Genomic DNA, 23,222 nt, shown 5'->3' with positions numbered 1-23,222 from the left:
TTTAGGATAATTAGTGAAAGTCGCTCAGTCGTATCTGATTCTTTGTGACCTCATGGATTATAGAGTCCGTGGAATTATCCAGGCCAGAATACTGGAGTGGGTAGCTTTTCCCTTTTCCAGGGGATCCTCCCAATCCAGGGATTGAACCCAGGTCTCCCCCATTGCTGGCGGATTCTCTACCAGCTGAGCTACAAAGGAAGCCCAAGAACACTGGAGTGAGTAGCCTATCCCTTCTCCAGCAGATCTCCCCAACCCAGGAATCTAACCAGTGTCTCCTGGATTGCAGGTGGATTCTTTACCAACTGAGCTATCAGGGAAGCCCTTAGGATGGTTGCCCACCATCCTAAAGCAGCTAGCTTGATAAAATAGTGGGATGTCTTCTGAAGACTCTGTTACAGTGTCAGCTAGGTGGCAATACTTTGCAAGGCTGGGTCAAGCTTCTCCAGAAGGCTGTATATTCTTTGAATCAGCATCCAGTATATGGTGCTGTTTCTCCAATAGTCAGGATTCACAGGTCTAGGAATCAAGGGATGGAAATGTGAGTACCATCACTCATCATTATCCCTATGACCCACTAACAAAATTTTTGCTTCCTGTTACCATAACTGTATGTTCTGCTGGCCTAAAGGTCTTAGTTCTAGAGGGATGAATGCATTCATTAGGAGATACAATGATTCTACTGAAGTGGAAGTTGAGACTGCCTCCTGGTCATTTGGGTTCCTCATGCCTTTGAATCAAAAGACAGGGAAAGGAGTTACTGTGCTCACTGGGGTGATTGCTCCTGATCCCTCAGGGGAAACTGGAGTACTACTCCACAGTGGAGGTCAGGAGAGTCTTTTTGGAATATAGCAGGTCCCTTAGGGCTTCTCTTAGTAGTACTGTGCCCTATGATTAAGATCAATGAAAAACTACAACATCCTAATCCAGGCCAGATTAGAAATGACCCATTCAGGAATGAAGGTTTGGGCCACTTTCCTAGATAAAGAATCATTACCAGCTGAGGTGCTTCTTGAAGACAAAAGGGATATAGATTGGGTAGTAGAAAAAGATAGATATAAATACCAGCCATGACCACACAAAGTTACAGAAATGAGGACTGTAATTGTAATGAGAATTTCCTTATTTTATAAATACATTTGTGTATGTGTGTGTATACACATATTCATATTAAGCAACTGTCGTTGTTTCCTTTACTATTTTATTTTCTTATTATGTAACATAAGATGTATTAGCTTTGTATCAGCCTTTAAGGATCATCAAATTTACCTCATGGCTTTCCAGTTATGGGATACTGCAAGGCGAGTCAACATCCTAAAGGACTTCACCTCCTCTTCTGGGGAAGAGATTAGTGTCTTTTCAGCTGTAAACAGGAGAGCTGTATCATGTCAGGTAGAATGATGACCTTGTTATTGTCTTCATTTGAAGATTAACGAGATGTGTACAGATATCAAGTTGATGAGAAGTGGATTTATGGTGGTGACTTTTGTGTCAGCTTGACTGGGCTGCTGCTGCTGCTAAGTCACTTCAGTCGTGTCCGACTCTGTGTGACCCCATAGACGGAAGCCCACCAGGCTCCCCCGTCCCTGGGATTCTCCAGGCAACAGCACTGGAGTGGGTTGCCATTTCCTTCTCCAATGCATGAAAGTGAAAAGTGAAAGGGAAGTTGCGCAGTCGTGACTGACCCTTAGCATGGACTGCAGCCTACCAGGTTCCTCCATCCATGGGATTTTCCAGGCAAGAGTACTGGAGTGGGGTGAAGGATGCCCAAATAGCTGGCAGAACATTATTTCTGAGTGTGTCTGTGAGGGTGTTTACAGGAGAGATGAGCATCTGAATCAGTCAACTGAGTAAAGAAGTCCCACCCTCTCCAGTATGGGTAGACATTGCCCAGTCCTTCAGGGTCCAGACAGATCAATAACAGACACCCTCCTCCCCCACCAAAAAAAAAGGCAGCAGAAGGGTGTATTCTGTATTTTGAGCTGAGAAATCCATCTCCTGTCCTTGGACATCACATAGTTGTTTTAGATTCTCAGTCTGATCATTCCAGTGGCTCAGACAGTAAAGAGTCTGCCTGCAGTGCAGGAGATCCAGGTTCGATCCTTTGGTCGGGAAGATCCCCTGGAGAAGGAAATAGCAACCCACTCCAGTATTCTTGCCTGGAAAATCCCATGGGGAGAGGAGTCTGGCAGTACAGTCCATGGGGTCACAAAGAATTGGACACGACTGAGCCACTTCATTTTCCATTTCTAAGTAAGTAAGATACTGATGATTGTTCTGTCTCTTTAAATTATAGTCTTTGACTTTTAGTATGCCTTGTATTTCTTCTTGATAGTTGGGCATGATGTATTGTATAAAAGGAACTGCTCCAAACAGGCCTTTAGTAATGTGGTAGTAAGGTGTCGGGGGAAGGGAAGCACTGTATAATCCTGTCATTTGGTGAGCCCATGCCTCTGGACTGTGAACTCTACAAATGCTCCTCAGTCCCCTCTCCCTCAGATGGGACAGCATGGAGGAGGCTGAAGTTGGATATTTCCATCTTCTCAGGTTGGTTAGGCTCTGGGGGAAAAACTCAATATTTAGGGTCTAGTTAAAATAAAAAGTTTCTCTTGAAGGTGGGCCTTGTTAAGCAGGATGCTCTGGTATATTTTTTAAATGGCTACTTTCCTCCTCTCCCTGCTGCAAGCAAGGGGTATTTTTCTCCAATATTCACTGTGAAAACCTGATAAAGTTCCTGGAGATAAAAATATAAAGTGTGGGGGATCCCCTATGATTGAGTAACCTTGGAATTTTTAACTCTCCTAATTTTTAATTAAAAATTTAAATTTTTTGCCCACACTGAGCTTCCAGAAATTCATCAACTACAGTTCAGGTTTTCTTAACCCCAGTACTGGTTCCTGTCAACATGGTGATCTGTTCTGGTAAACTGTGATTCTCTGTATTCACCTGTTTCTCCAGTTTCAGAGGCATCAGTTGACTTGTGACCCATGACCTCACTTCTCTGACAGATCAAAGACGAGTTAGTGATTTTTCAGTTTGATCAGCTTCTGTATTAGAATGGATTGATGATTTCCAAGTTCCTACACACTGGACCAAATACTGAAAGTCTTTGCTCAGGTTTCAATGCTTATTTTAATTTTTAGTCTGGATTCCTGGGGGTGACCCCTGTGTCTGCCTAGCTAGTGTTGACCCACTGACTTGGGAAGAGGTTGTGCTCAAATGCCTCTAGATGCTATGTCTTTCATCCTCTGTTGAGCGATCTGTATGTAGATTGGGAAATGCATTCAAAGCTCTACCACATTTCAAGTCTCCTTTAGTTGTTTTTTGCTGGACCCTCCAGTGTCCCCTGTATGTGTATGTGGTTTCCCAGATGGCCAGAAATGTTGGGAGAGCTTATTTAGCCTTCTTATGGCTCTCTCATTTCAAGGTTCTTTCAGTTAAAATTGATGACTGGCCTGCTACTGACACCAACCAGTACAGCATATTCAGGCTAACAAGTATCAGGCATTCCCCAATTCATTTCTTACTATGCTGGCCACTTTTATCAGATAAATCTGTAGGCTTTTGTCCCATGCTCTAGCCTCCTCTGCCAGCAAAGGTGCTGTTTTCTCAGCTAGTTTCATGTTGATAAAATTGTGTTCTTTAAGGACTGAGCTGGGGCTGTGGATGGGTGGGAGCAGCCCAGGCAAGATGCCAAAAAGACTCACTCTTTACCTAAAGCTCTAACAGTTTTTCGAGAATGATTTGCAATTTGTTACCTGCTCATCTATTTCCAGTGTCCTGAAATGGGTACTTTTTTAAAAAAATTGTTTTATTCAGTTTGTGTGTGTGTGTGTTATGTATGTTAAGAGGTTATACAGAACTCTTCACAAAGCCACAGCCAGAAGTCTCTACCTCTGTTTATATTTTGATGCAGTTTTTCTTACTTTGCAGTTCATTTTTCATGTTTATATAAATGTAACTATGGGGCTTACCTCCTAGCTCAGTCGGTAATCTGCCTGCAATGCAGGAGACCTGGGTTCAGTTCCTGGGTACAGAAGATCCCCTGGAGAAGGAAATGGCAACCCACTCCAGTATTCTTGCCTGGAAAATCCCATGGACAGAGGAGCCTGGCAGGCTACAGTCCAAGGGGTTGCAAAGAGTCAGACACTACTTAGCAACTAAACCATCACATTTACTTTCTGTGTCCTAAAAGTGCAAGTTATTTTTTCCTTAATGCTTTTTCAATATTTATTTAGTTTATTTTTGACTGTACTGGGCCTTTGTTCCTGTGTGTGGGCTTTTCTGTAGTTGCAGCAAGCAGGGGCTATTCTTGAATTGTGGTGTGTGGGCTTCCCATTTGAATGGCTTCTCTCGTTGCAGAGCACTTCATCTAGGTTTGCAGGCTTAGTAGTTGTGGTTCACGGACTCTGGAGCAATGGCTCAGCAGTTGTGGCTCATCGGTTTAGTTGCCTTGTGGCCTGTGGGATCTTCTCAGAGCAGGGATGAAACCTGTGTCCCCTGCACTGGGAGATGGATTCTTAACCACTGGACCACTAGGGAGGCCCCTTAATGCTGCTTTCTAAAATTTAACCTTTTCTTTATTTGTAAAATCTAGTCCTTTTATTTTGGTCATACTTTGATAATTGCAAGATCTCACTCCCCTGACCAGGGACTGATTCCAGGCCATGGCAGTGAAAACCTGGAATCCTAACCACTGGTCAACCAAGGAACTCCTAAAATCTAGCCCTTTTAAATACTACAAAATTCTATATAGCTAACATACCAAATTTTCCTTTCATTTATTGATAAAGTTGTTTATAATATTTCACAGTTACAAATACTGCCAGAGTAAAATCCTTATACATGTTTCCTTTTCAATTTTATTAGATATATCAAATGGGTCCCTTAATTTCAAATCAGATTGATTATATTCTTTTCAGACAAACATGGAGAAGCTCTATACAGTCAGCAAAAACAAGACCGGGAGCTGAGTGTGGCTCAGATCATGAACTCCTTATTGCCAAATTCAGATTTAAATTGAAGAGAGTAGGGAAAACCACTAGACCATTCAGGTAGGACCTTAATCAAATCCCTTACAATTATATAGTAGAAGTGACAAATAGATTCAAGGGATGAGATCTGATAGACATAGTGTCTGAAGAACTATGGATGGAGGTTCATGACATTGTACAGGAGGCAGTAATCAAAACCATCACCAAGAAAAAGAAACGCAAAAAGGAAAAATGGTTGTCTGAGGAGGCCTTACAAATAGCTGGGAAAAGAAGAGAAGCTAAAGGCAAAGGAGAAAAGGAAAGATATACCCATTTGAATGCAGAGGTCCAAAGAACAGGAAGGAGAAATAAGAAAGCCTTCCTCAGCGATCAATGCTATGAAATAGAGGGGGAAAAAGAATGGGAAAGACTACAGATCTCTTCAAGAAAATTAGAGATACCAAGGGAACACTTCATGCAAAGATGGACAGAATAAAGGACAGAAATGGTATGGACCTAACAGAAGCAAAAGATATTAAGAAGAGATGGCAAGAACACAGAAGAACTCTACAAAAAAGATCTTCATGACCCAGATAATCAGGATGGTGTGATGAATCACCTAGAGCCAGACATTCTGGAATGCGAAGTCTAGTGGGCCTTCGGAAGCATCACTATGAACAAAGCTAGTGGAGGTGATAGAATATTTCAAATCCTAAAAGATGATGCTGTGAAAGTGCTGCACTCAATATGCCAACTAATTTGGAAAACTCAGCAGTGGCCACAAGACTGGAAAAGGTCAGTTTTCATTCCAATTCCAAAAACAGGCAATGACAAAGAATGTTCAAACTACCGCACAATTGCACTGATCTCACATGCTAGTAAAGTAATGCTCAAAATTTTCCAAGCCAGGCTTCAACAGTATGTGAACCGTGAACTTCCAAATATTCAAGCTGGATTTAGGAAAGGCAGAGGAACCAGAGACCAAATTGCCAACATCTGCTGGATCATCGAAAAAGCAAGAGAGTTCCAGAAAAACATCTACTTCTACTTTATTGACTATGCCAAAGCCTTTGACTGTGTGGATCACAGCAAACTGTGGAAAATTCTGAAAGAGGTGGGGATACCAGACCACCTGACCTGCCTCTTGAGAAACCTATATGCAGATCAGGAAGCAACAGTTAGAACTGGACATGGAACAACAGACTGGTTCCAAATAGGAAAAGGAGTATGTCAAGGATGTATATTGTCACCCTGCTTATTTAACTTATATGCAGAGTACATCATGAGAAACACTGGACTGGATGAAGCACAAGCTGGAATCAAGATTGCTGGGAGAAATATCAATAACCTCAGATATGCAGATGACACCACACTTTGCAGAAAATGAAGAAGTAAGAGCCTCTTGATGAAAGTGAAAGAGGAGGGTGAAAAAGGTGGCTTAAAGCTCAACATTCAGAAAACTAAGATCATGGCATCTGGCCCCATCACTTCCTGGCAAATAGATGGGGAAACAATGGAAACAGTGAGAGACTATTTTGGGGGGCCCCAAAATCATTGCAGATGGTGACTATAGCCATGAAATTGAAAGACACTTGCTCCTTGGAAGAAAAGTTATGACTAACCTAGATAGCATATTAAAAAAAAGAGACATTATTTTGCCAACAAAGGTCTGTCTGGTCAAAGATATAATATCTTCAGTAGTTATGCATGGATGTGAGAGTTGGACTATAAAGAAAGCTAAGTGCTGAAGAATTGATGCTTTTGAACTGTGGTGTTGGAGAAGACCCTAGAGAGTCCCTTGGACTGCAAGGCGATCCAACCTGTCCATCCTAAGTAAATCAGTCCTGAGTATTCATTGGAAGGATTGATGCTGAAGCTGAAACTTTAATACTTTGGCCACGAGATGCAAAGAACTGACTCATTTGAAAAGACCCTGATGCTGGGAAAGATTGAAGGCAGAAGGAGAGGGGGATGACAGAGCATGAGATGGTTGGATGGCATCACCAACTCAATGGACATAAGTTTGAGTGGGAGTTTGTTGATGGACAGGGAGGCCTGGCGTGCTACAGTCTATGGAGTAGCCAAGAGTCAGACACAACTGAGCCACTGAACTGAACTGAATTTAATAACAATGTTTCCCTGGTGGCTCAGCAGTAAAGAATCTGCCTGGGGTGCAGGATCCCTGAGTCAGCAGGATCCCCTGGAGAAGGAAATGGCAACTCATTCCAGTATTCTTGCCTGGGAAATCACATGGACAGAGGAGCCTGGTGGGCCACAGTCCATGGGGTCACAAGAATCAGACTTGACTTAGCGACTAAACCACCAACACAATTTCATATCAATTATACTATCACTCCCACCAGCTATGACTGAGCAGACCTGTTTACCTATCTGTCAAATGACAGATAATTTCAAATTTTTGAAACTTTCACACAGTATGGTTGAAAAGTTGATTGCCCTATAGTTTAATATATATATAGCTCTAAGCTGTATAATATCCTACCAAACTGTCCTTCAAGGAGTTTGTAATCAAATTGCTGTCTTTAATGCTAAAAGGTTATCTTTTTAAAAATGCTGACAATTTGATAGAAGAAAATTGGTATCTTTGCTGTTTTATATTGTTTTCTGATTATTGTAAAGTAAATACAAATTTTAGTTCTTATATTTAGGACAGTGATTCATGTTGAGTTAATGCTTATGTACAATATGAAAGTGTTTGAGGTTTTGGGAGACACTTGGATACCAATTGTTCCAATACCATCTGTTGAAGAGACTACCACTTGCACACTGAATTACTTTTGTACCTTTGTCAAAAATTAATTGGTCATTAATTAATTAAGTCTATTTCTGGGCTCTCCTTATGTTCCAATGATTCTGATTTCTGTCTGTCCCTTTATCAATACCACTCTCTTGATAGAGCAAATCTTAAACTCAAGCAGTATGATTCTTCTAACTGTACTATTTTTTAAAATTGTTTTAGCTTCTTAGTTCCTTTGCTTTTCCATATAAATTTTGCAGTCAGCTTATCTATATTTACAAAAGTTCCTGGGAATTCCCTGGTGGCCCAGTAGTTAGAACTCAGTGCTTTCACTGCTGAGGGCCCAGGTTCGATCCCCAGTTGGGGAATTAGATCTCACAAGCTGTTGAGCCGAGTCCCCCCCCCAAAAAAAATGTACTGGAATTTTTATTGTAATTGAGTTAAATTCATAAACTGATATGGGAAGACCTAACAGGCTTCCCTGATAGCTCAGTTAGCAAAGAATTCGCCTGCAATGCAGGAGACCCCAGTTCAATTCCTGGGTCAGGAAGATCTGCTAGAGAAGTGATAGGCTACCCACTCCAGTGTTCTTGGGCTTCCCTTGTAGCTCAGCTGGTAAAGAATCCGCCTGCAATGAGGGAGACCTGGGTTTGATCCCTGGGTTGGGAAGATCCCCTGGAGAAGGAAAAGGCACCCACTCCAGTATTCTGGCCTGGAGAACTCCATGGACTAAGAGTCAGACGTGACTGAGCGACTTTCACTTTGACATCTTTACTACTGTGAGTCTTCCAATCCAAGAACACAATGTGTCTCCATTTATTTAGGTCATCTGTCTTTGATCAGGATTTTGTAGTTTGCAGCACACGGATCCTGAGTATATTTTGCTAGATTTATACCGAAGTGTTTCATTTAGGAAATGGGGTTCTTGTAAATGGTATTTTAAAAAATTTTGGTTTCCAGTTGTACTTTGCTAATATAGAAATGTGTGTCGATCTTATATCCTATGACCATGCTAAGCTTAAACTCACCTGCTGGTTCTAGGAGATTTGTAAATTCCTTGGAATTGTAAATGCCTTGGTCAGTCATGCTGTCAATGAATAGAGACCATTTTATTTCTTCTAAGTTGTATGCCTTTTTCTTGCCTATTACACTGGCTAACACTTCCAGTACTATGTTGAATAAGAGTAGTGAGTGAACATCTTGCCCTTCTTCGTGATCTTAGACAAAAGCATACAGTCTTACCAATGAACATGATGTTGGCTGTACGCCTTTTGTACAGGCCTTTTATCAGACTGAGGAAGTTCCCTTTCTATCATGAAAGGATAGTGAATTTTGTCACACGCTTTTTCGGCATCAGTTGATAAGATTATGTGCTTTTTGTCTTTGGATTGTTGATACGGTCAGTCAGTTCAGTTGTGTCCTACTCTTTGCGTCCCCATGGACTGCAGCACTCCAGGCTTCCCTGTCCATCACCAACTCCCGGAGCTTGCTCAAAATTGAGTTGGTGATGCCATCCAACCATCTCATCCTCTGTTGTCCCCTTCTCCTCCTGCCTTCAATCTTTCCCAGCATCAGGGTGTTTCCCAGTGAATCAATTCTCCACATCAGGTGGAGCTTCAGCTTCAGCATCAGTCCTTCCAATGAATATTCAGGACTGATTTCTTTTAGGATTTAGTTTATATGGTAGAATACATTGATTCAGGGTTGAATACTGAACCAGCCTAACATTCTCAAAGGAAAAAAACCTCACTTGATCATTGTGTATTATTCTTTTTTATATATTGCTATACATTTTGTTGTTGTTTTTTACATCTATGTACATGAAAGGTATTGGTCTATTATTATTTTTGTTATTTTGGTTTTGTTTTTTTCTTCTAATGTCTTTGTCTGATTTTGGTATCAGGGAGATGCTGGCCTCACAAAATGAGTTGGGCAGTATTCCTTCTTCCTTAACTTTCTGGAGAAGATTATATAGGATAGGTGCTATTTCTTCTTCAGATGTTAAGTAGAATTACCCAGTGAAATCATCTGTGCTTGGAGCTTTCTTTCTTAGAAAGTTAACTACAAATTCTTTAAAAATAATAATAATAATAACTAGGGCCTATTTGGATTATCTATTCATCTTGGTTGAGTTTTTTACTTTACTTATGGTTTTTCATGACAGGCACAAGTCTTAGATCTTTTTATAATTAAACTTATCGGTCTCTTCTTTTCAGGTATATCTTTGCATGCTCAGAGAATTTTTCTTTTCTCCAATTTTTAATTTTAGTACATTTTATTCTAGTACTGAACTTTTTTCTGGCTAATTTATATCTTTCAGTTCTGATGTAAAAAATATTAATCCATCTGGAATTTAGAGGATGCTAGGAGTTGAAGATTTTCTTGAGTCAAAAATTAGTATGTAAGGAAAGAATAAGACAGTCTTGGAATCTCCCAACTCTATAATCATAGACTTTTTCTCATTAAAAACAAATTTTACATATCCACAAACAGATTAAATTTCTTAATAACCATGAAGACTGTTTTTGAAAAATCAAATATATACATGGAGCACAAATACTGTGAGTATACACAATGACATTTTTAAAAGGAGCAAGATAATTAGCTAGAAAACACAGAATAAGAATCTTCAATGAACATTCATGCTAAAGAAACCAATGTTCAAAATATCCAAATAACTTCTGAAGCTAAAAAAAAAAAGTTTATATAATAACATAGGGAAATACAAGAATAGAAAATAATATCATCTCCCCTCATCAGACACACATACACACACTCTTCCTTTCTCTCTCATATATATATAACTGGCAAATAATGTCCACCAAAATGGATTATTTTTATAAGTACAGAAAAGATTATTTTTAAAAATATATTATTTTTAAAAGCACAGTATTTAAAAAATATTTAAATTATATTTTTTATAAATCTCAAATTCCTCCTGATAAACCACTGAATCCACTAGTGTCCACTAATTGGATCAAGCCAGGTGAGCATGGGACTGTCCTTCCTTACCGGTTCCTCCCAAGTCTCTCTCAAAGCTACCCACAATGAAAAGGATGGCACTGTCTGAGAAGGACCACTGCTGAAGGATGGGCTCATGACTCAGCTTCCCTCTAGAACCCCCAGTACCTCACTTCTGAATAGAAGTCGAGAAAATTCTAGCTGCTACAAACATTCTTTCTAAGAGTCAAGGAGGTTGAGAGTGGAGGAGGATGAGGAGAGGAGACAATGTTTCTCTTTTATCACTGGATTTCCTAATTAACTGATAGATCTCAGGCCAAGTTCATTGCATGTAGGATTCTCTACTCTTTATGCAGGTAAATTCTGGTGAGATTCTTTTTTTTTTCTTCTTTTTTTAAAAATTTAAATATCTTTATTTTAATTGGAAGCTAATTACTTTACAATATTGTATTGGTTTTGCTCTGGTGAGATTCTAAGGGAATGAAGGAAATAGAAATCAGATGATCTTACTGGTTTTGATGTTCCAGCTAATTTGGGGAGATATTATTGTGTCTAAATCCATGTGTAAATGACTCTACAAAATGGTATCTAGTCTTATCTTTCTATCACAGACATGAAAAGCTACTTATCTGTCCATATTGAGAGATACACCTATTCCATTTGGCAGTGTGCATCCCTCCTATGAATGGGAAATGATAATATTTGCAAAATCACCTCTTCTACCTACCCTTGTGTTGGACCTCTCCAGACATGGCATAAGCCTTGGCTAGTAACGCGCTTGCCTCTGCAGCTTGGGGGCTGACTTCAGTGTACAAAGAGACACAGATGGAATGGGCCTAGAACACAGAAAATGGTGAGAAGGATAAGTACCCAAGTGGCAGTGTTTCACTGGGGATTTTATAGTAGCTCCCACAGAAGTGCTGGTTGATTGACAGCTGTTTATTTAATCATGAAGTTACCTACCTGAGAGAGGAGTTTGAGTCCCTACTTCCTCTCTGTGATTCTTGAGCAAGTGATTTTACCTTCATATGTAGAAAGAATATATACTTTCCATTGATTAGGGTTTGAAAGTGAAAGTCGCTCAGCTGTGTCTGACTCTTTGTGAACCCATGGACTAACAGTCCATGGAATTCTCCAGGCCAGAATACTGGAGTGGGTAGCCTTTCCTTTCTCCAGGGGATCTTCCTAACCCAGGGACTGAACCCAGGTCTCCAGCACTGAAGGCAGATTCTTTACCCGCTGAGTCACAAGGGAAGCCCTGATTAGGGTTTGGGAAAGGTTAATGAGATGATGCGTGCAAAGCACTGGGCACAGCACCCTTCACATGGCAGGTTCTCAAAAAATTATTGTTTTTTATTATGTTTCATCACAAATGCAAAATTATAGCTTTAGCTCAACCTCTCAAAGGTTCAGTATCAAAAAAAAAAAAAAAAAAGTCTAGTAAAGCATGAATCCTAGAGCCCAACTGCCTGCGTTCCCATCTTAACTCAGCCATTTACTATAACGAGGCAAGTCACTATAATTTCTTTGAATATAAAACAGGAGTGACAAAAATTGTATTTGTCACAAACAGTTATAAAGATTAAATGAATATGTATATAGTGTTTTGGAGAAGTTTGCTGCTTCTGCTAAGTCGCTTCAGTCATGTCTGACTCTGTGACCCCATAGACAGCAGCCCACCAGGCTCCCCCGTCCCTGGGATTCTCCAGGCAAGAACACTGGAGTGGGTTGCCATTTCCTTCTCCTATACATGGAAGTGAAAAGCAAAAGGGAAGTCGCTCAGTCGTGTCTGACTCTTCGCGACCCCACTGACCGCAGCCTACCAGGCTCCTCTGTCCATGGGATTTGCTAGGCAAGAGTACTGGAGTGGGGTGCCATCGTATCACTAAACATTGTAAGCATTAGAGAAATATAGCTTTTATTATCTGAACTAAAATGGAAGGAGTAACACTTTGGAAAAAGAAAGAAGACAGAAAGTATCCAGTTCACTACCCACCAGCAATAAAAGAGCCACTTCCATAGGCCAAACAGCATGAGGTATTTCAAGGAGCTCCAGACAACACTTAAGAGGACACTTTAGAGCTAAGACCCAGTGCAGAGTCGTTATGAGTAAAGGCTGTGGGGTCAAATCTTCTGAGTTCAAATCCATGCCCACCCACCCCGCGACCTGTTAGCTACACAATTTCCAGTGAATTAGCTATAGTTCTTTGCGCTTCAGTTTCCTCATGCTTGCTGCTGCTGCTGCTAAGTCGCTTCAGTCATGTCTGACTCTGTGCAACCCTATAGACGGCAGCCCACCAGGCTCCCCCGTCCCTGGGATTCTCCAGGCAAGAACACTGGAGTGGGTTGCCATTTCCTTCTCCAATACATGAAAGCGAAAAGTGAAAGTGAAGTCACTCAGTGTCTGACTCTTAGCGACCCCATGGACTGCAGCCCACCAGACTCCTCCATCCATGGGATTTTCCAGGCAAGAGTACTGGAGTGGGGTGCCATTGCCTTCTCCTCCTCATGCACAGAATAAGATAAAAAATAAATAATGGTGCTTACTTCATATGCTTATTTCATGAAATAAATGAATATAGCCTCATGCGCACATGGTAAAAGCATTCCATACATTTGAACTATTATTTTTGTTGTGGTTGGGAAACCCTGATTATATACTGTTTTATTCATTCTAAACTGGACTGCTACTTTACGGGAGTCTCAGACACACCAGCCAGGCTTTCTCCGGAAGTAGTGGACTCCCTGCCTTCCAGGCAGCATTCCCAAACATCTCTCCATTGTGATGTCAATAACCTGGGATTTCTGGATTGCAGGCAGATGCCTTTTCTTCAGTAGCAGACTGCTATCACATGCAATGTTAGAGGGCAGTGCACTTTTTTTTTGCAAAATAGGAAATCCAGTACTGTGATCTGATCTCAGTCATGGGAGATACCTGAAGCCATGGGCATGGTTCTCCGTTGAGAGAAAAGGTGAATTTAACCAGCAGTTTCAAGGAAAGTTTTAAGTACCTGATACATAAAGTGCCCTACACTGTTTAAATTATGATAGACTCAACATTATGTTTCGTTTTCCCCTCACCATCTGTCAAATTAGTTACCTCCAAGCAAAACACCATCTTGGTGGTTTAACCTTAGATTGGAAATTCAACCAGCTGGACTAGTTTACAGGACAAATGAGAGCATTACACCAAAATATTACAAATTTTCATTTTAGAAGCCTTTGCATTTGTTAAAGACGTGAACTCGGTTGCCCCTCTGGCTTTTCCCCTCAGCTCCCTCTTCCTGGCACAGACAGAGGTGAGGGAAGCCAGGAGGGGAAGCGCTGTGTTAGATCAGGTCACACAGCAGACAGGCCCACCGTGAGCCTGTGTTCCCTGCCCAGAGCTTGAGGAAGGTCTCGTGTGGATCTGGAGGAAAATCGATCCCATCCCGCTCTTCCCTTCTGGGAACCAGGCCTGCGGCCAAACAAAGCCTCCTGGTCTGGACTTCAGCCAACCCACCTACCTGGTGCAAGTACTGGATGGCTTGCTCGTGGTTCCTCCTCAGCTGCTCGATCTGAGCAATTTCCTGGTAAAGACTGACCAGATCTGATGTACTGTCACCCTTATTGGCAATAACATTGTCAATTGCCTTTTCAAAGTATACCAGCGCAAGGTTTAACCTGCAGTTGGCCAAAGAGGCTCTGGAAGAAAGGGGACAAGGGTGGGAAGTCAGAGAGAGGTGACTTGCTCTGCAGACACAGAAGGAACTTTCTAAGAACCAAACAATTTGGCCTTCACAGACGGATCATCTGTGTGGGTGGCTCAAAGTCCAGCCTTGCCGTAAACACACTCCTATTAACCAGCATTTTACCCACCAGATTTCACTGACTACCCTTTCATCAAACCCATTAATATATCACAATAGGCTAATTTTATAAAAAAGCATATGGAAAAAATGGCGTCTGGCAGTTCATAAGATGGGGTAATTTACCCCATAACAAAGACTTTCTAAAATCAAAATAAAATTTTATTACATCTGATTCCTTCTCTTTTAGGCTAAAGCAGGGGTCTTCCTTTGTTTTGTTTGATCTAATTTAATTTATTCTTCCTCAGCTAAAAATAAGACAGGATAGAGAAAACAATGTACGTATCTCCCCACCAAAAGGGGGATGATTAAATAAATCATGGCACATCACACAATAAAATACTTCAGACGTGAAAAACTTTAAATGTGCTAAGTTCAAAAAACAGTTAGAAAACTGTACTTAAAATATGATCCTGACGTGTATACACGTAAAGCACTTAGAACACTGTCGAGAATGTAGTTATACTTTTGTAAACATTCCAACACTTAGAAGAGTGCATGCACAAACAGGCCGACTGTGTGGAGTGGATGAGTGAAATATACACTCAAAGTTATTCTGAAAGAGGAACAAGGCTATCTTTCACATAAGCACAAAAATCTAAGTCACTGCCCCGTGCGTCAGCCGGAGACAGTCACTGGACTCTCACCTATGGGCCTGCGGACTTAAAAATTGTTTCTGATTCAACTCTGGACATGCCAACGTCTCCCCGCCATTTCCCATTTGACAACTAGATTCATAGCTGTTTACAGGAGGCAAGTATGACTCATGTAGTTCACTTACTTACCATTCCATCGTCTAACCTACCATGCCAAGTGCTTACAGTTCTGGAAATGGATTGTTTTCAAGGATGTGAAGATATTTGAAAAATCTAGGCAACAGTAAACCTTTTATTATTCTTTTTTTTCCTCTGATACTCTGATGGGCCCATTCTCATAGCTAAATATTCTGATTCTCAGAGGATTCCTAACAGTAAAATAGTTAAGTCTCATTCTGGCTTGCACAAATTCCATGAACTTTGTTTCCATATGGAATACAACTTTCCTTAAAAATGCATGTGCTACAAATAACTCAAGGACCTTCAATATATTGTTCTCATTAAGTGTTTCTTCTTTATCATTTGTCATATTTAATGACAAACTGAAAGTGAAAGTCGCTCAGTTGTGTCTGACTCTTTGTGACCCTATGAACTATACAGTCCATGGAATTCTCCAGGCGAGAATACTGGAGTGGCTCGCCTTTCCCTTCTCCAGGGGATCTTCCCAACCCAGGGATTGAACTCAGGTCTCTTGCATTGCAGGCAGATTCTTTACCAGCTGAGCCACAAGGGAAGCCCAAAAATACTGGAGTGGGTAGCCTATCCCTTCTCCAAGGGATCTTCCCAACCAGGGTCTCCTGCGTTGCAGATGGATTCTTTACCAACTGAACTATGAGGGAAGACCACTTAATGACAAAAGTAGGTGGCAATTCAGGAAAAAAAAAAAAGTAATTTTAGAGTAAGTAGGAGAGGCAGCACAAGGAAGGGCTAAGAGTCTACGTTCAGACCAAGTTCCAAAGTACTTAAAGCTTATCTCCTTGGATGGTTTCTTTATCTTCAGCTCAGTCTCTTTGCCCTCTTTCTAATGAGATAAGTAATTGTACCAGCTATCTTAGGGGTGGCTATGAGGATTAAATGGGAAAGAGCACAGAAAACTTAGAACATGGTATATGCATTTGGTAAACATGAGCCTCTTATACTATTATTTGAGTCTCTGGTTCTTTTACTCTAAGTATTTTTCTCGCCTTATATACCAAGTACAGGACAATCATGTAATTGCGAGCTTTAGTCATAAAAATGAATATCCATTGGAAGGACTGATGCTGAAGCTAAAGCTCCATTTCTTTGGCTGCCTAATGTAAAGATCTGACTCATTGGAAAAAACCCTGATGCTGGGAAAGACTGAAGGCAGGAGGAGAAGGGGATGACAGAGGATGAGACGGTTGGATGGCATCCCCGATTTGATGGACATGAATCTGAGCAAACTCCAGGAGATAGTGAAGGAGAGGAGCCTGGTGTGTTGCAGTCCATGGGGTTGCAGAGTCGGACAAGGCTTAGTGACTACACAAAAACAAAGTCATAAAAATCCAAGCTTCTCTAAGCCCAGATCTCACCTGCCCAAAGCGATTGTTAGATCTTTCTCTGAGACCTGTAATCCACAAGTGCCTCCCTTACACAATTCTCTCAGCTCCTTCATGTTTCTCTCTGACTTCTGCAGGTTGAAATATGCCTCTCTGCCAGTGAAACAGTCAAGGAAAGTGCCAGGTACACAAACGCCCCCACTGACCAAGGCAGAGTTGGTGAGCAAACAAAAGGGGCCCTTGGGAAAATGAAACAGTATCTAGGAACACACACTTCACTCTATTTTTCATCTGTATGTGTTGTCGAGAAGGGAGGATTCTTCAGAAAAGGAACGGGGCCCTGGGTGTTTTGTGGTGTTGCAGGAGTCCAGGGCTGGGATGGGTGGCAAGCACTGGGAGTGAACGGAAACCGTGATTTACACGGGATTTCCTTAGAGGCATCTACTGCGTGACAACAATTATTCATTTTTTCCCAAGTTGGTTTCTGTGAATGGTAAAAAAGAGGAACCAATTTTGCTGAAAGGGACTTTCTGGATCATTTAGAAAGTCCAAGCAGAGCAGCTTTTTGGCGAGAGGCAAACAGCAGGAAAGAAAATCCCCTTAATTCCCAATATCCTTCCATTTCCCGCATTCTCAATAGCCCTCTGGTGAATGGCATAAGAGAGGAAGGAAATGTATCAGATTTTGCAAGCTGAGTATATCAGGACCAAAAATGTAGAGGGGGGATGTGCAGAAAGGAGCTCAAAAGAGGGTTAATGATTATTCATGAACATGAAAGACCCCTTAGTTTTCAAGCAGAGATAGTACCCACAGGCTGTCAAAATCACAAGCTTTTGGAAGAGAGGCATTTTTAACTGTTCTCCCTTGAAATATGGAAAACTATTTCTTTGGTCTATTTTGCTTGGCCTTCAGCTTCATGGGCAGTGTTCTCAACAGCATTTTAGAAAAACTAAAACCATCAAGTGTACATTAAATCAGAGGTTTTTGCCTGCATGTTACAAGTAACCTGGGGCTTTTAAAAAATCTCAGGGAACAGATGCACCCGGGGCCTACTAAATCAAACTCTTGGGGGTGGGACCCAAATAGCTATCATTCTTGAATCTCCCCAGGGGACAAGGATGTGCAGCCTACTCTGACAAACAGTGCTTCAAATTACCATCCATCCTCCGTCGTCCTACATGGCCACTGCCATTATCACTCACCTCCTTACTGCTAACATTGCCTGTCTTGAGGGCTCAACGAAGCACAAGACAGGCTCCCAAAACTTTCAGGTGCCCAGGAGATGTGTCCCCAGTGAGAATCCTCCCATGGCTCAACTCAGAGCTCATGTGAATAGACACAGGAGGAACATTTGTACTTTCTAGACGGACTTTCCTAGTGCAGGCTCATGGAGGGCCCGGACGTCAGAATGGAGCTACAAGGCCTCGGTTCCACCTCCCACCCTGTGTGAGATGACTCATCTGGCATGGATGGCCCCCGGCCCTGATCCCCAGATCCCGCTGGGAAGGAAAGGATATTGGTTCTGCAGGAGGCAGACCACGCCCAGAGTGTAGTAGAGCATGACCAGAGTCTCCAGAATTTGCTTTTCCTCCTTGTCTGAGGTTGTGGTTCCCTTCCAGGTCAGCAAGATGTTCTTGGCGGATTCTGCATGTTTCTTGGCCTGAGCTGGAAGGCCTGCGGGAGTTGGAGGGTGAAGGGCAAGAAGGAAAACATTATGAAGGCACATTTCAGTCAAAGACACTCCTGGGAAGGGCTAAGGTGGGCAGTATGGTTGTCAGTACAGTCTTTAGTACTGGTTCCCCAAACTGCAGTGCATTAGAATCATCTGGAATGCTTGTAAAGAATAGGTTCCTGGCCACCCCCTCCCTAGACCTGTTGAGTTGGGATCCCTTGAGGAAGGGGGTCCAGGACTCTATATTTGAAATTAACTGCACAAGTGTTTTTTACGCAGCCACCCTGACATTCATCAACAGACTCTATTTGGACATCACTGATGGAGTGACGGAGACAGCAAAGGAAGCTGAGGATCCTGGTCTCAATCTCCTGCTAATGCCATGTGACCTTTTCAACCCACAGAGCTTCTCCATCCCCCAAATGTGAAATGACAACAAAATTACAGCAGCTGCCTTTACCAACACATGGAGACAGTCCAGAAATGAACTGGGTTATGCCACAGAGTGCATGCTTTGAGCTTGCTAGAAAAGGGATTCTATAAAGACAGGGGCTTATGAATACAATTACTTCCATCTGGGGATTTTTTTTCAATCCAGGATGAAGTTGTTGATACTAATTGGTCACACACACACACACACAGTATCTAATTTCTAATGCAGTGAGGCCCCTCTCTAGAGAAAGAAGACAAAAGGGATGCCAACACCCCACAAGACAGAACATGGGGCGTGTTTCCCCTTGTTTTCTAACTAAAGGCTGGTGTTCCTGAGCCACGTATTTGAACTGGAATTAGTCCAGTTAACAGAGGGAGACTTGGGAGTGTTCAGGTTAAAACTATTTTCTCATCTTCCACACCAGCTCATGTCCAGTGATCTCTGATGGATAAGGGGAATCCTGGAGAAAAGAGAAAGGCCAGCAGAGAACACAGAAAGCTTCTCCTCTGCCCTCCTGAGGTCCACCCATGGCTGATACAGCTCTCCTCCCTGCAGACCCGAGGTCTAGGAAACATATTCACCCTGCCACAGAAGGAGACCCACTGTGCTTGTGACTTGCCCCTCCCAACCCAGCCCCCAGTTTGCTCTCCCTCTGGCCCATGGGAGGCTTCCCTGATAGCTCAGCTGGTAAAGAATCTGCCTGCAATGCAGGAGACCCCAGTTCAATTCTTGGGTCAGGAAGATCCCCTGGAGAAGCGATAGGCTACCCACTCCAATATTCTTAGGATTCCCTGGTGACTCAGATGGTAAAGAATCTGCCTTCAATGCAGGAGACCTGGGTTCTGTCCCTGCGTCGGGAAGATTCCCCTGGAGGAGAACATGGCAATGTACTCCAGTACTTGGAGAATCTCCATGGACAGAGGAGCCTGGAGGGCTACAGTCCATGGTGTTGCAAAGAGTTGGACATGACTGAGTGACTAAACACAGCACACAGCACTGGCTTGGAGCTGCTTTCATGGCACAGTGTAGTCTGTGGCATTAGAGATGATTAAAAGGACTTGCTTTTAAAGCCTAAAGCCCTCATATGTTCCAAATGTGCAGGTCCTCCTTAATGAATTACAACAATGAGAACACAGTTTCTCTGAAAGACCTAAAAGTGACCCAGAAGCCAAGAAGTCTTTGTTAGAATACTCAGAAATGCCCTTTCTGTAGGTCTCAACAGAAGAGAAAAACGGACTCTGTCGCCAAAGAAAGGGCTACATCTCAAGTTACCAGATGACAGGGTCCTCAAGTTGCATCGAAAGCGTCTGCTACAGTGCAGAGTCCTGGGCCTCCAGTAGTTATGGTTTGCAAGTTCTAAGGGGAGAACCAAGGGTTCAGATTTGTAACAGCTATCTTAGGTGACACTGATATAGGCTGTCTGAGGACCACACTTAGAGAAATAGTGAGTTAGTAAAGTCTTTATGCAGGAAGTGGGACTCTTCTCCTGCCTAAAGAGTAAGTAGGTTCTGACTGATGGAGAAGAATGAGAAAGGGTTTCCACTAGGAGGAAACAGCCTGAGGCCATGAAGACAGAACGAATGTGTGTGTGTGTGTGTGTGTGTGTGTGTGTGTGTGTATGGGTGTGTACACATGTGCTGGAATATTAGGGAAGGCTGTGAGAAGAGCAGTCTGACTAACTGTTAAGTCACTTCAGTCATGTCCGACTCTGTGTGACCCCATAGACGGCAGTCCATCAGACTCCCCCGTCCCTGGGATTCTCCAGGCAAGAGTACTGGAGTAGGGTGCCATTGCCTTCTCCAAGTCTGACTAAAGGGAGGTTTAAATTGAAAGACACGGAAGATATGAATCGGATGGGGAAAATGGAGTCTTAGATGCCAAGACGAGAAGGCTGGACTTGATCTGCAGGGTGACAGGGAGTCTTTACAGGTCCTGAGAAGGTAGCAGCAACAGAAAACTCTGCCAGGGAATCAGACCAAGACAACGAATTAGGAAACTGAGAGTCTTTTATCAAATAGGTTACTTTCCATGATCAGCTGGGCCCTTGGGAGTGTGTCAGTAAGGAGAGCAGGAACCACATCTAGATGCTTCCCAGGGTGTAGAGGAAGGAGAAAAGTGAAACTGGATGAGCCACTGAAAACCACTCCCGGATCAGCACAACACTGCTCCTGGGCTCCTAAATGAGAAACAAATCCTAAAGTCGTTCTGAGGCTTTGCAAGTCTCCCCCTCAGCCCCACACGCCAGCCCCGGGGGCCCAGCACTACTGGTGAAATCCCCAAGAGAAACACTTCCTCTAAACGCATCAGCTAGTTAATTATATAGTTTCTTGCCTCCCCTTCATTGCACTGTGGTCCTTCTGATGAAAAAGCAGAGCTTGTGACCAGCGGGCCTCAAGTAAATTGAACTAAACAGCTCATTAAACTTGAAAGTTCAGCCCTAAAGAAAAATGACTCCTTTACCCTTCCCAGAATGCACTCTGGTCTCCAAAGTGGGATGTGTATACCCCTCTGGGTATGCAAGATGCCATTAGGGTGTGTGGGAGGGGATAAAAACTTCTCTCTCTTTTTTAGAAAAAAGTATTTGTTGTTTTCCAGTCTAATGAATATTTATAATATTACATAATATTTAATACCATTGTACATAGTTTATAATAAATACATATTTATGGAGAGCACAGAAAACTTTTTTAGTGCTAAGGAAGCTAATTCTCAAGAGTTTAGAGACCATAGCTTCAGACAAATGTTTTCGTTTTAAAAAATAATCTCACTCTGGGACTTCCCTGGTGGTCTAGCAGTTAAGAATCCACCTAGCAATGCAGGGGACATGGGTTCAATCCCTGGTCAGGAAACTAAGATCCCACATGCCATGGATCAACTAAGACTACACAATGCAACTACTAGAGCCCAGAGCCACGACTAGAGAATCCTTGAACAACAAGGAAAGATCCTGCATGATGCAACAAAGATCCCATGTGCCATGGCTAAGACATAATGCAGCCAAATAAATAAAATAAAATTTTAAAATGTCACTCTGTGATAATATTTTTATAACATTCCCTACATGAGAAAATTCAGGATGATAAAAAATATGATGAATCAGAATCTAATGCTTTAAAAAGAATTTGCTTTTTAGTAATTACAAGAACACCCTCTTTTCTGGAAAAATAGCATCTGCATATATGTGTACATGTAAGATTCATTTCCTCTCTCTCCAGAGGACACTCACAGATCAGTGACCTTGTTCCCTAACTCCAGGTCCCAACTCCCCAGTTCCAACGTCTACTCCAAGACCAGGTCAGTTTCCTTTACTTGCTTTCCCAAGCCAACGACTCCAACCTTCTCCCTGCACCAGGAATGCAGCAACTACAGAAGTGAAAATCAGGGCAGCAGCGAAACCTGCTTCTGAAGCCTGAGACTCAGAAATCACAAGTACATACTGATAAACTGGAAAAGGGGTCCGGAGATTGTTCACCCAATGGATCAATCATTTCTCTTTAATTTGGGATAAGATTCCACCACTGATTCTGTTACTCTGACTCAGGCCACAGACAATCTGCTCAGACCTCCTCAGCCTTTGTCACCTTAGATCACCTATATTTAGGAAGTTCTCACAGTAGTGATTAAGAGAGCAGGGTCTAGGGCCAGACTTCCAAGTACAGAAGTCGGCTTAGCCACTACCTGAATGAGTTACTTCATCTACCTGTACTTTAGTCTATTCATCTATAAGACAGCAATGAAAATACCTCCTAACTTGTATGGTTGTTGCAAGGATTATTTTAATTCACGAAAAAGGACTAAACAGTGCCTGGCACACTGATGGGAAATGAGTTTAAATAAATATTAGCCATTATTATTACTACCAGGGTCTGTACCTCTTAAGCAATTTATTATACTTGTCCTTACATACTCTGGACATTCTTCATAAAGCTACTTACAGCATCTCTATAAAAGACTGCCTTCTCAAATGCACACTCACTTCAGATAGCTACCAGGCTTCCTGAAGGTCTGATCACCTTGGTTTTTTATCATTCCTTTTTGTTCCTGTACTGCCGGGAGCCGCCACGGGAGATCCCACCCATGACAAAGTCATGTGGAAGAGAACTGTTAAGCAAGGCTTCAGAACTCAAGGGGCTCCCTAGGCTTTCTCGAGCATCTACCCCAAAACCAGAATCTGTCTGTTTTACTGTTTCATGACTTTTACCAACTCCTCTGACATTAACAGGGGGCTAACCCTGACCACTTTTCTCTGGAGAAAATCAACTTAGGGCTATAGCTAATAAGTCTCCTGGACATGAGAGGAATATTTCAAATCAAACCCCCTCTGTTAGCATTCTAGCTTGCTCAGCAGGTATATCCAGACGCATGTGATTATTTACAGCCTCCCAACTGTGAGAAGCATGGAAAGCCTAAAACATAGTGTCTTTGAAAGAGTTAAAAGTTATTAGAGTAGTGCTAGTGCGGACG

At 42.2% G+C, this 23,222-nt stretch overlaps 1 protein-coding gene across 2 annotated transcripts in view; it reads right to left on the bottom strand.

Moving 5' to 3' along the window:
• Positions 1-23,222, bottom strand: part of TTC23L (tetratricopeptide repeat domain 23 like) — a 66,576-nt gene that overhangs the window by 28,288 nt on the left and 15,066 nt on the right. For both annotated transcript variants that reach the window (XM_040262307.1, XM_040262306.1), the window contains 4 exons: positions 18,171-18,327; positions 16,687-16,812; positions 14,196-14,373; positions 11,417-11,525 (listed from right to left, as the gene is read on the bottom strand). In XM_040262307.1, the coding sequence (XP_040118241.1) occupies positions 11,417-11,525; positions 14,196-14,373; positions 16,687-16,812; positions 18,171-18,327 (570 nt within the window). The remainder of the gene's footprint in view (positions 1-11,416; positions 11,526-14,195; positions 14,374-16,686; positions 16,813-18,170; positions 18,328-23,222) is intronic.

This window comes from Oryx dammah, unplaced genomic scaffold, assembly GCF_014754425.2.
Source record: "Oryx dammah isolate SB20612 unplaced genomic scaffold, SCBI_Odam_1.1 HiC_scaffold_20, whole genome shotgun sequence".
NCBI classification, from domain to species: Eukaryota; Metazoa; Chordata; class Mammalia; order Artiodactyla; family Bovidae; genus Oryx; species Oryx dammah.
Note: the sequence above shows the minus strand (reverse complement) of the source record. Positions and strands in the feature narration are given on the sequence as shown.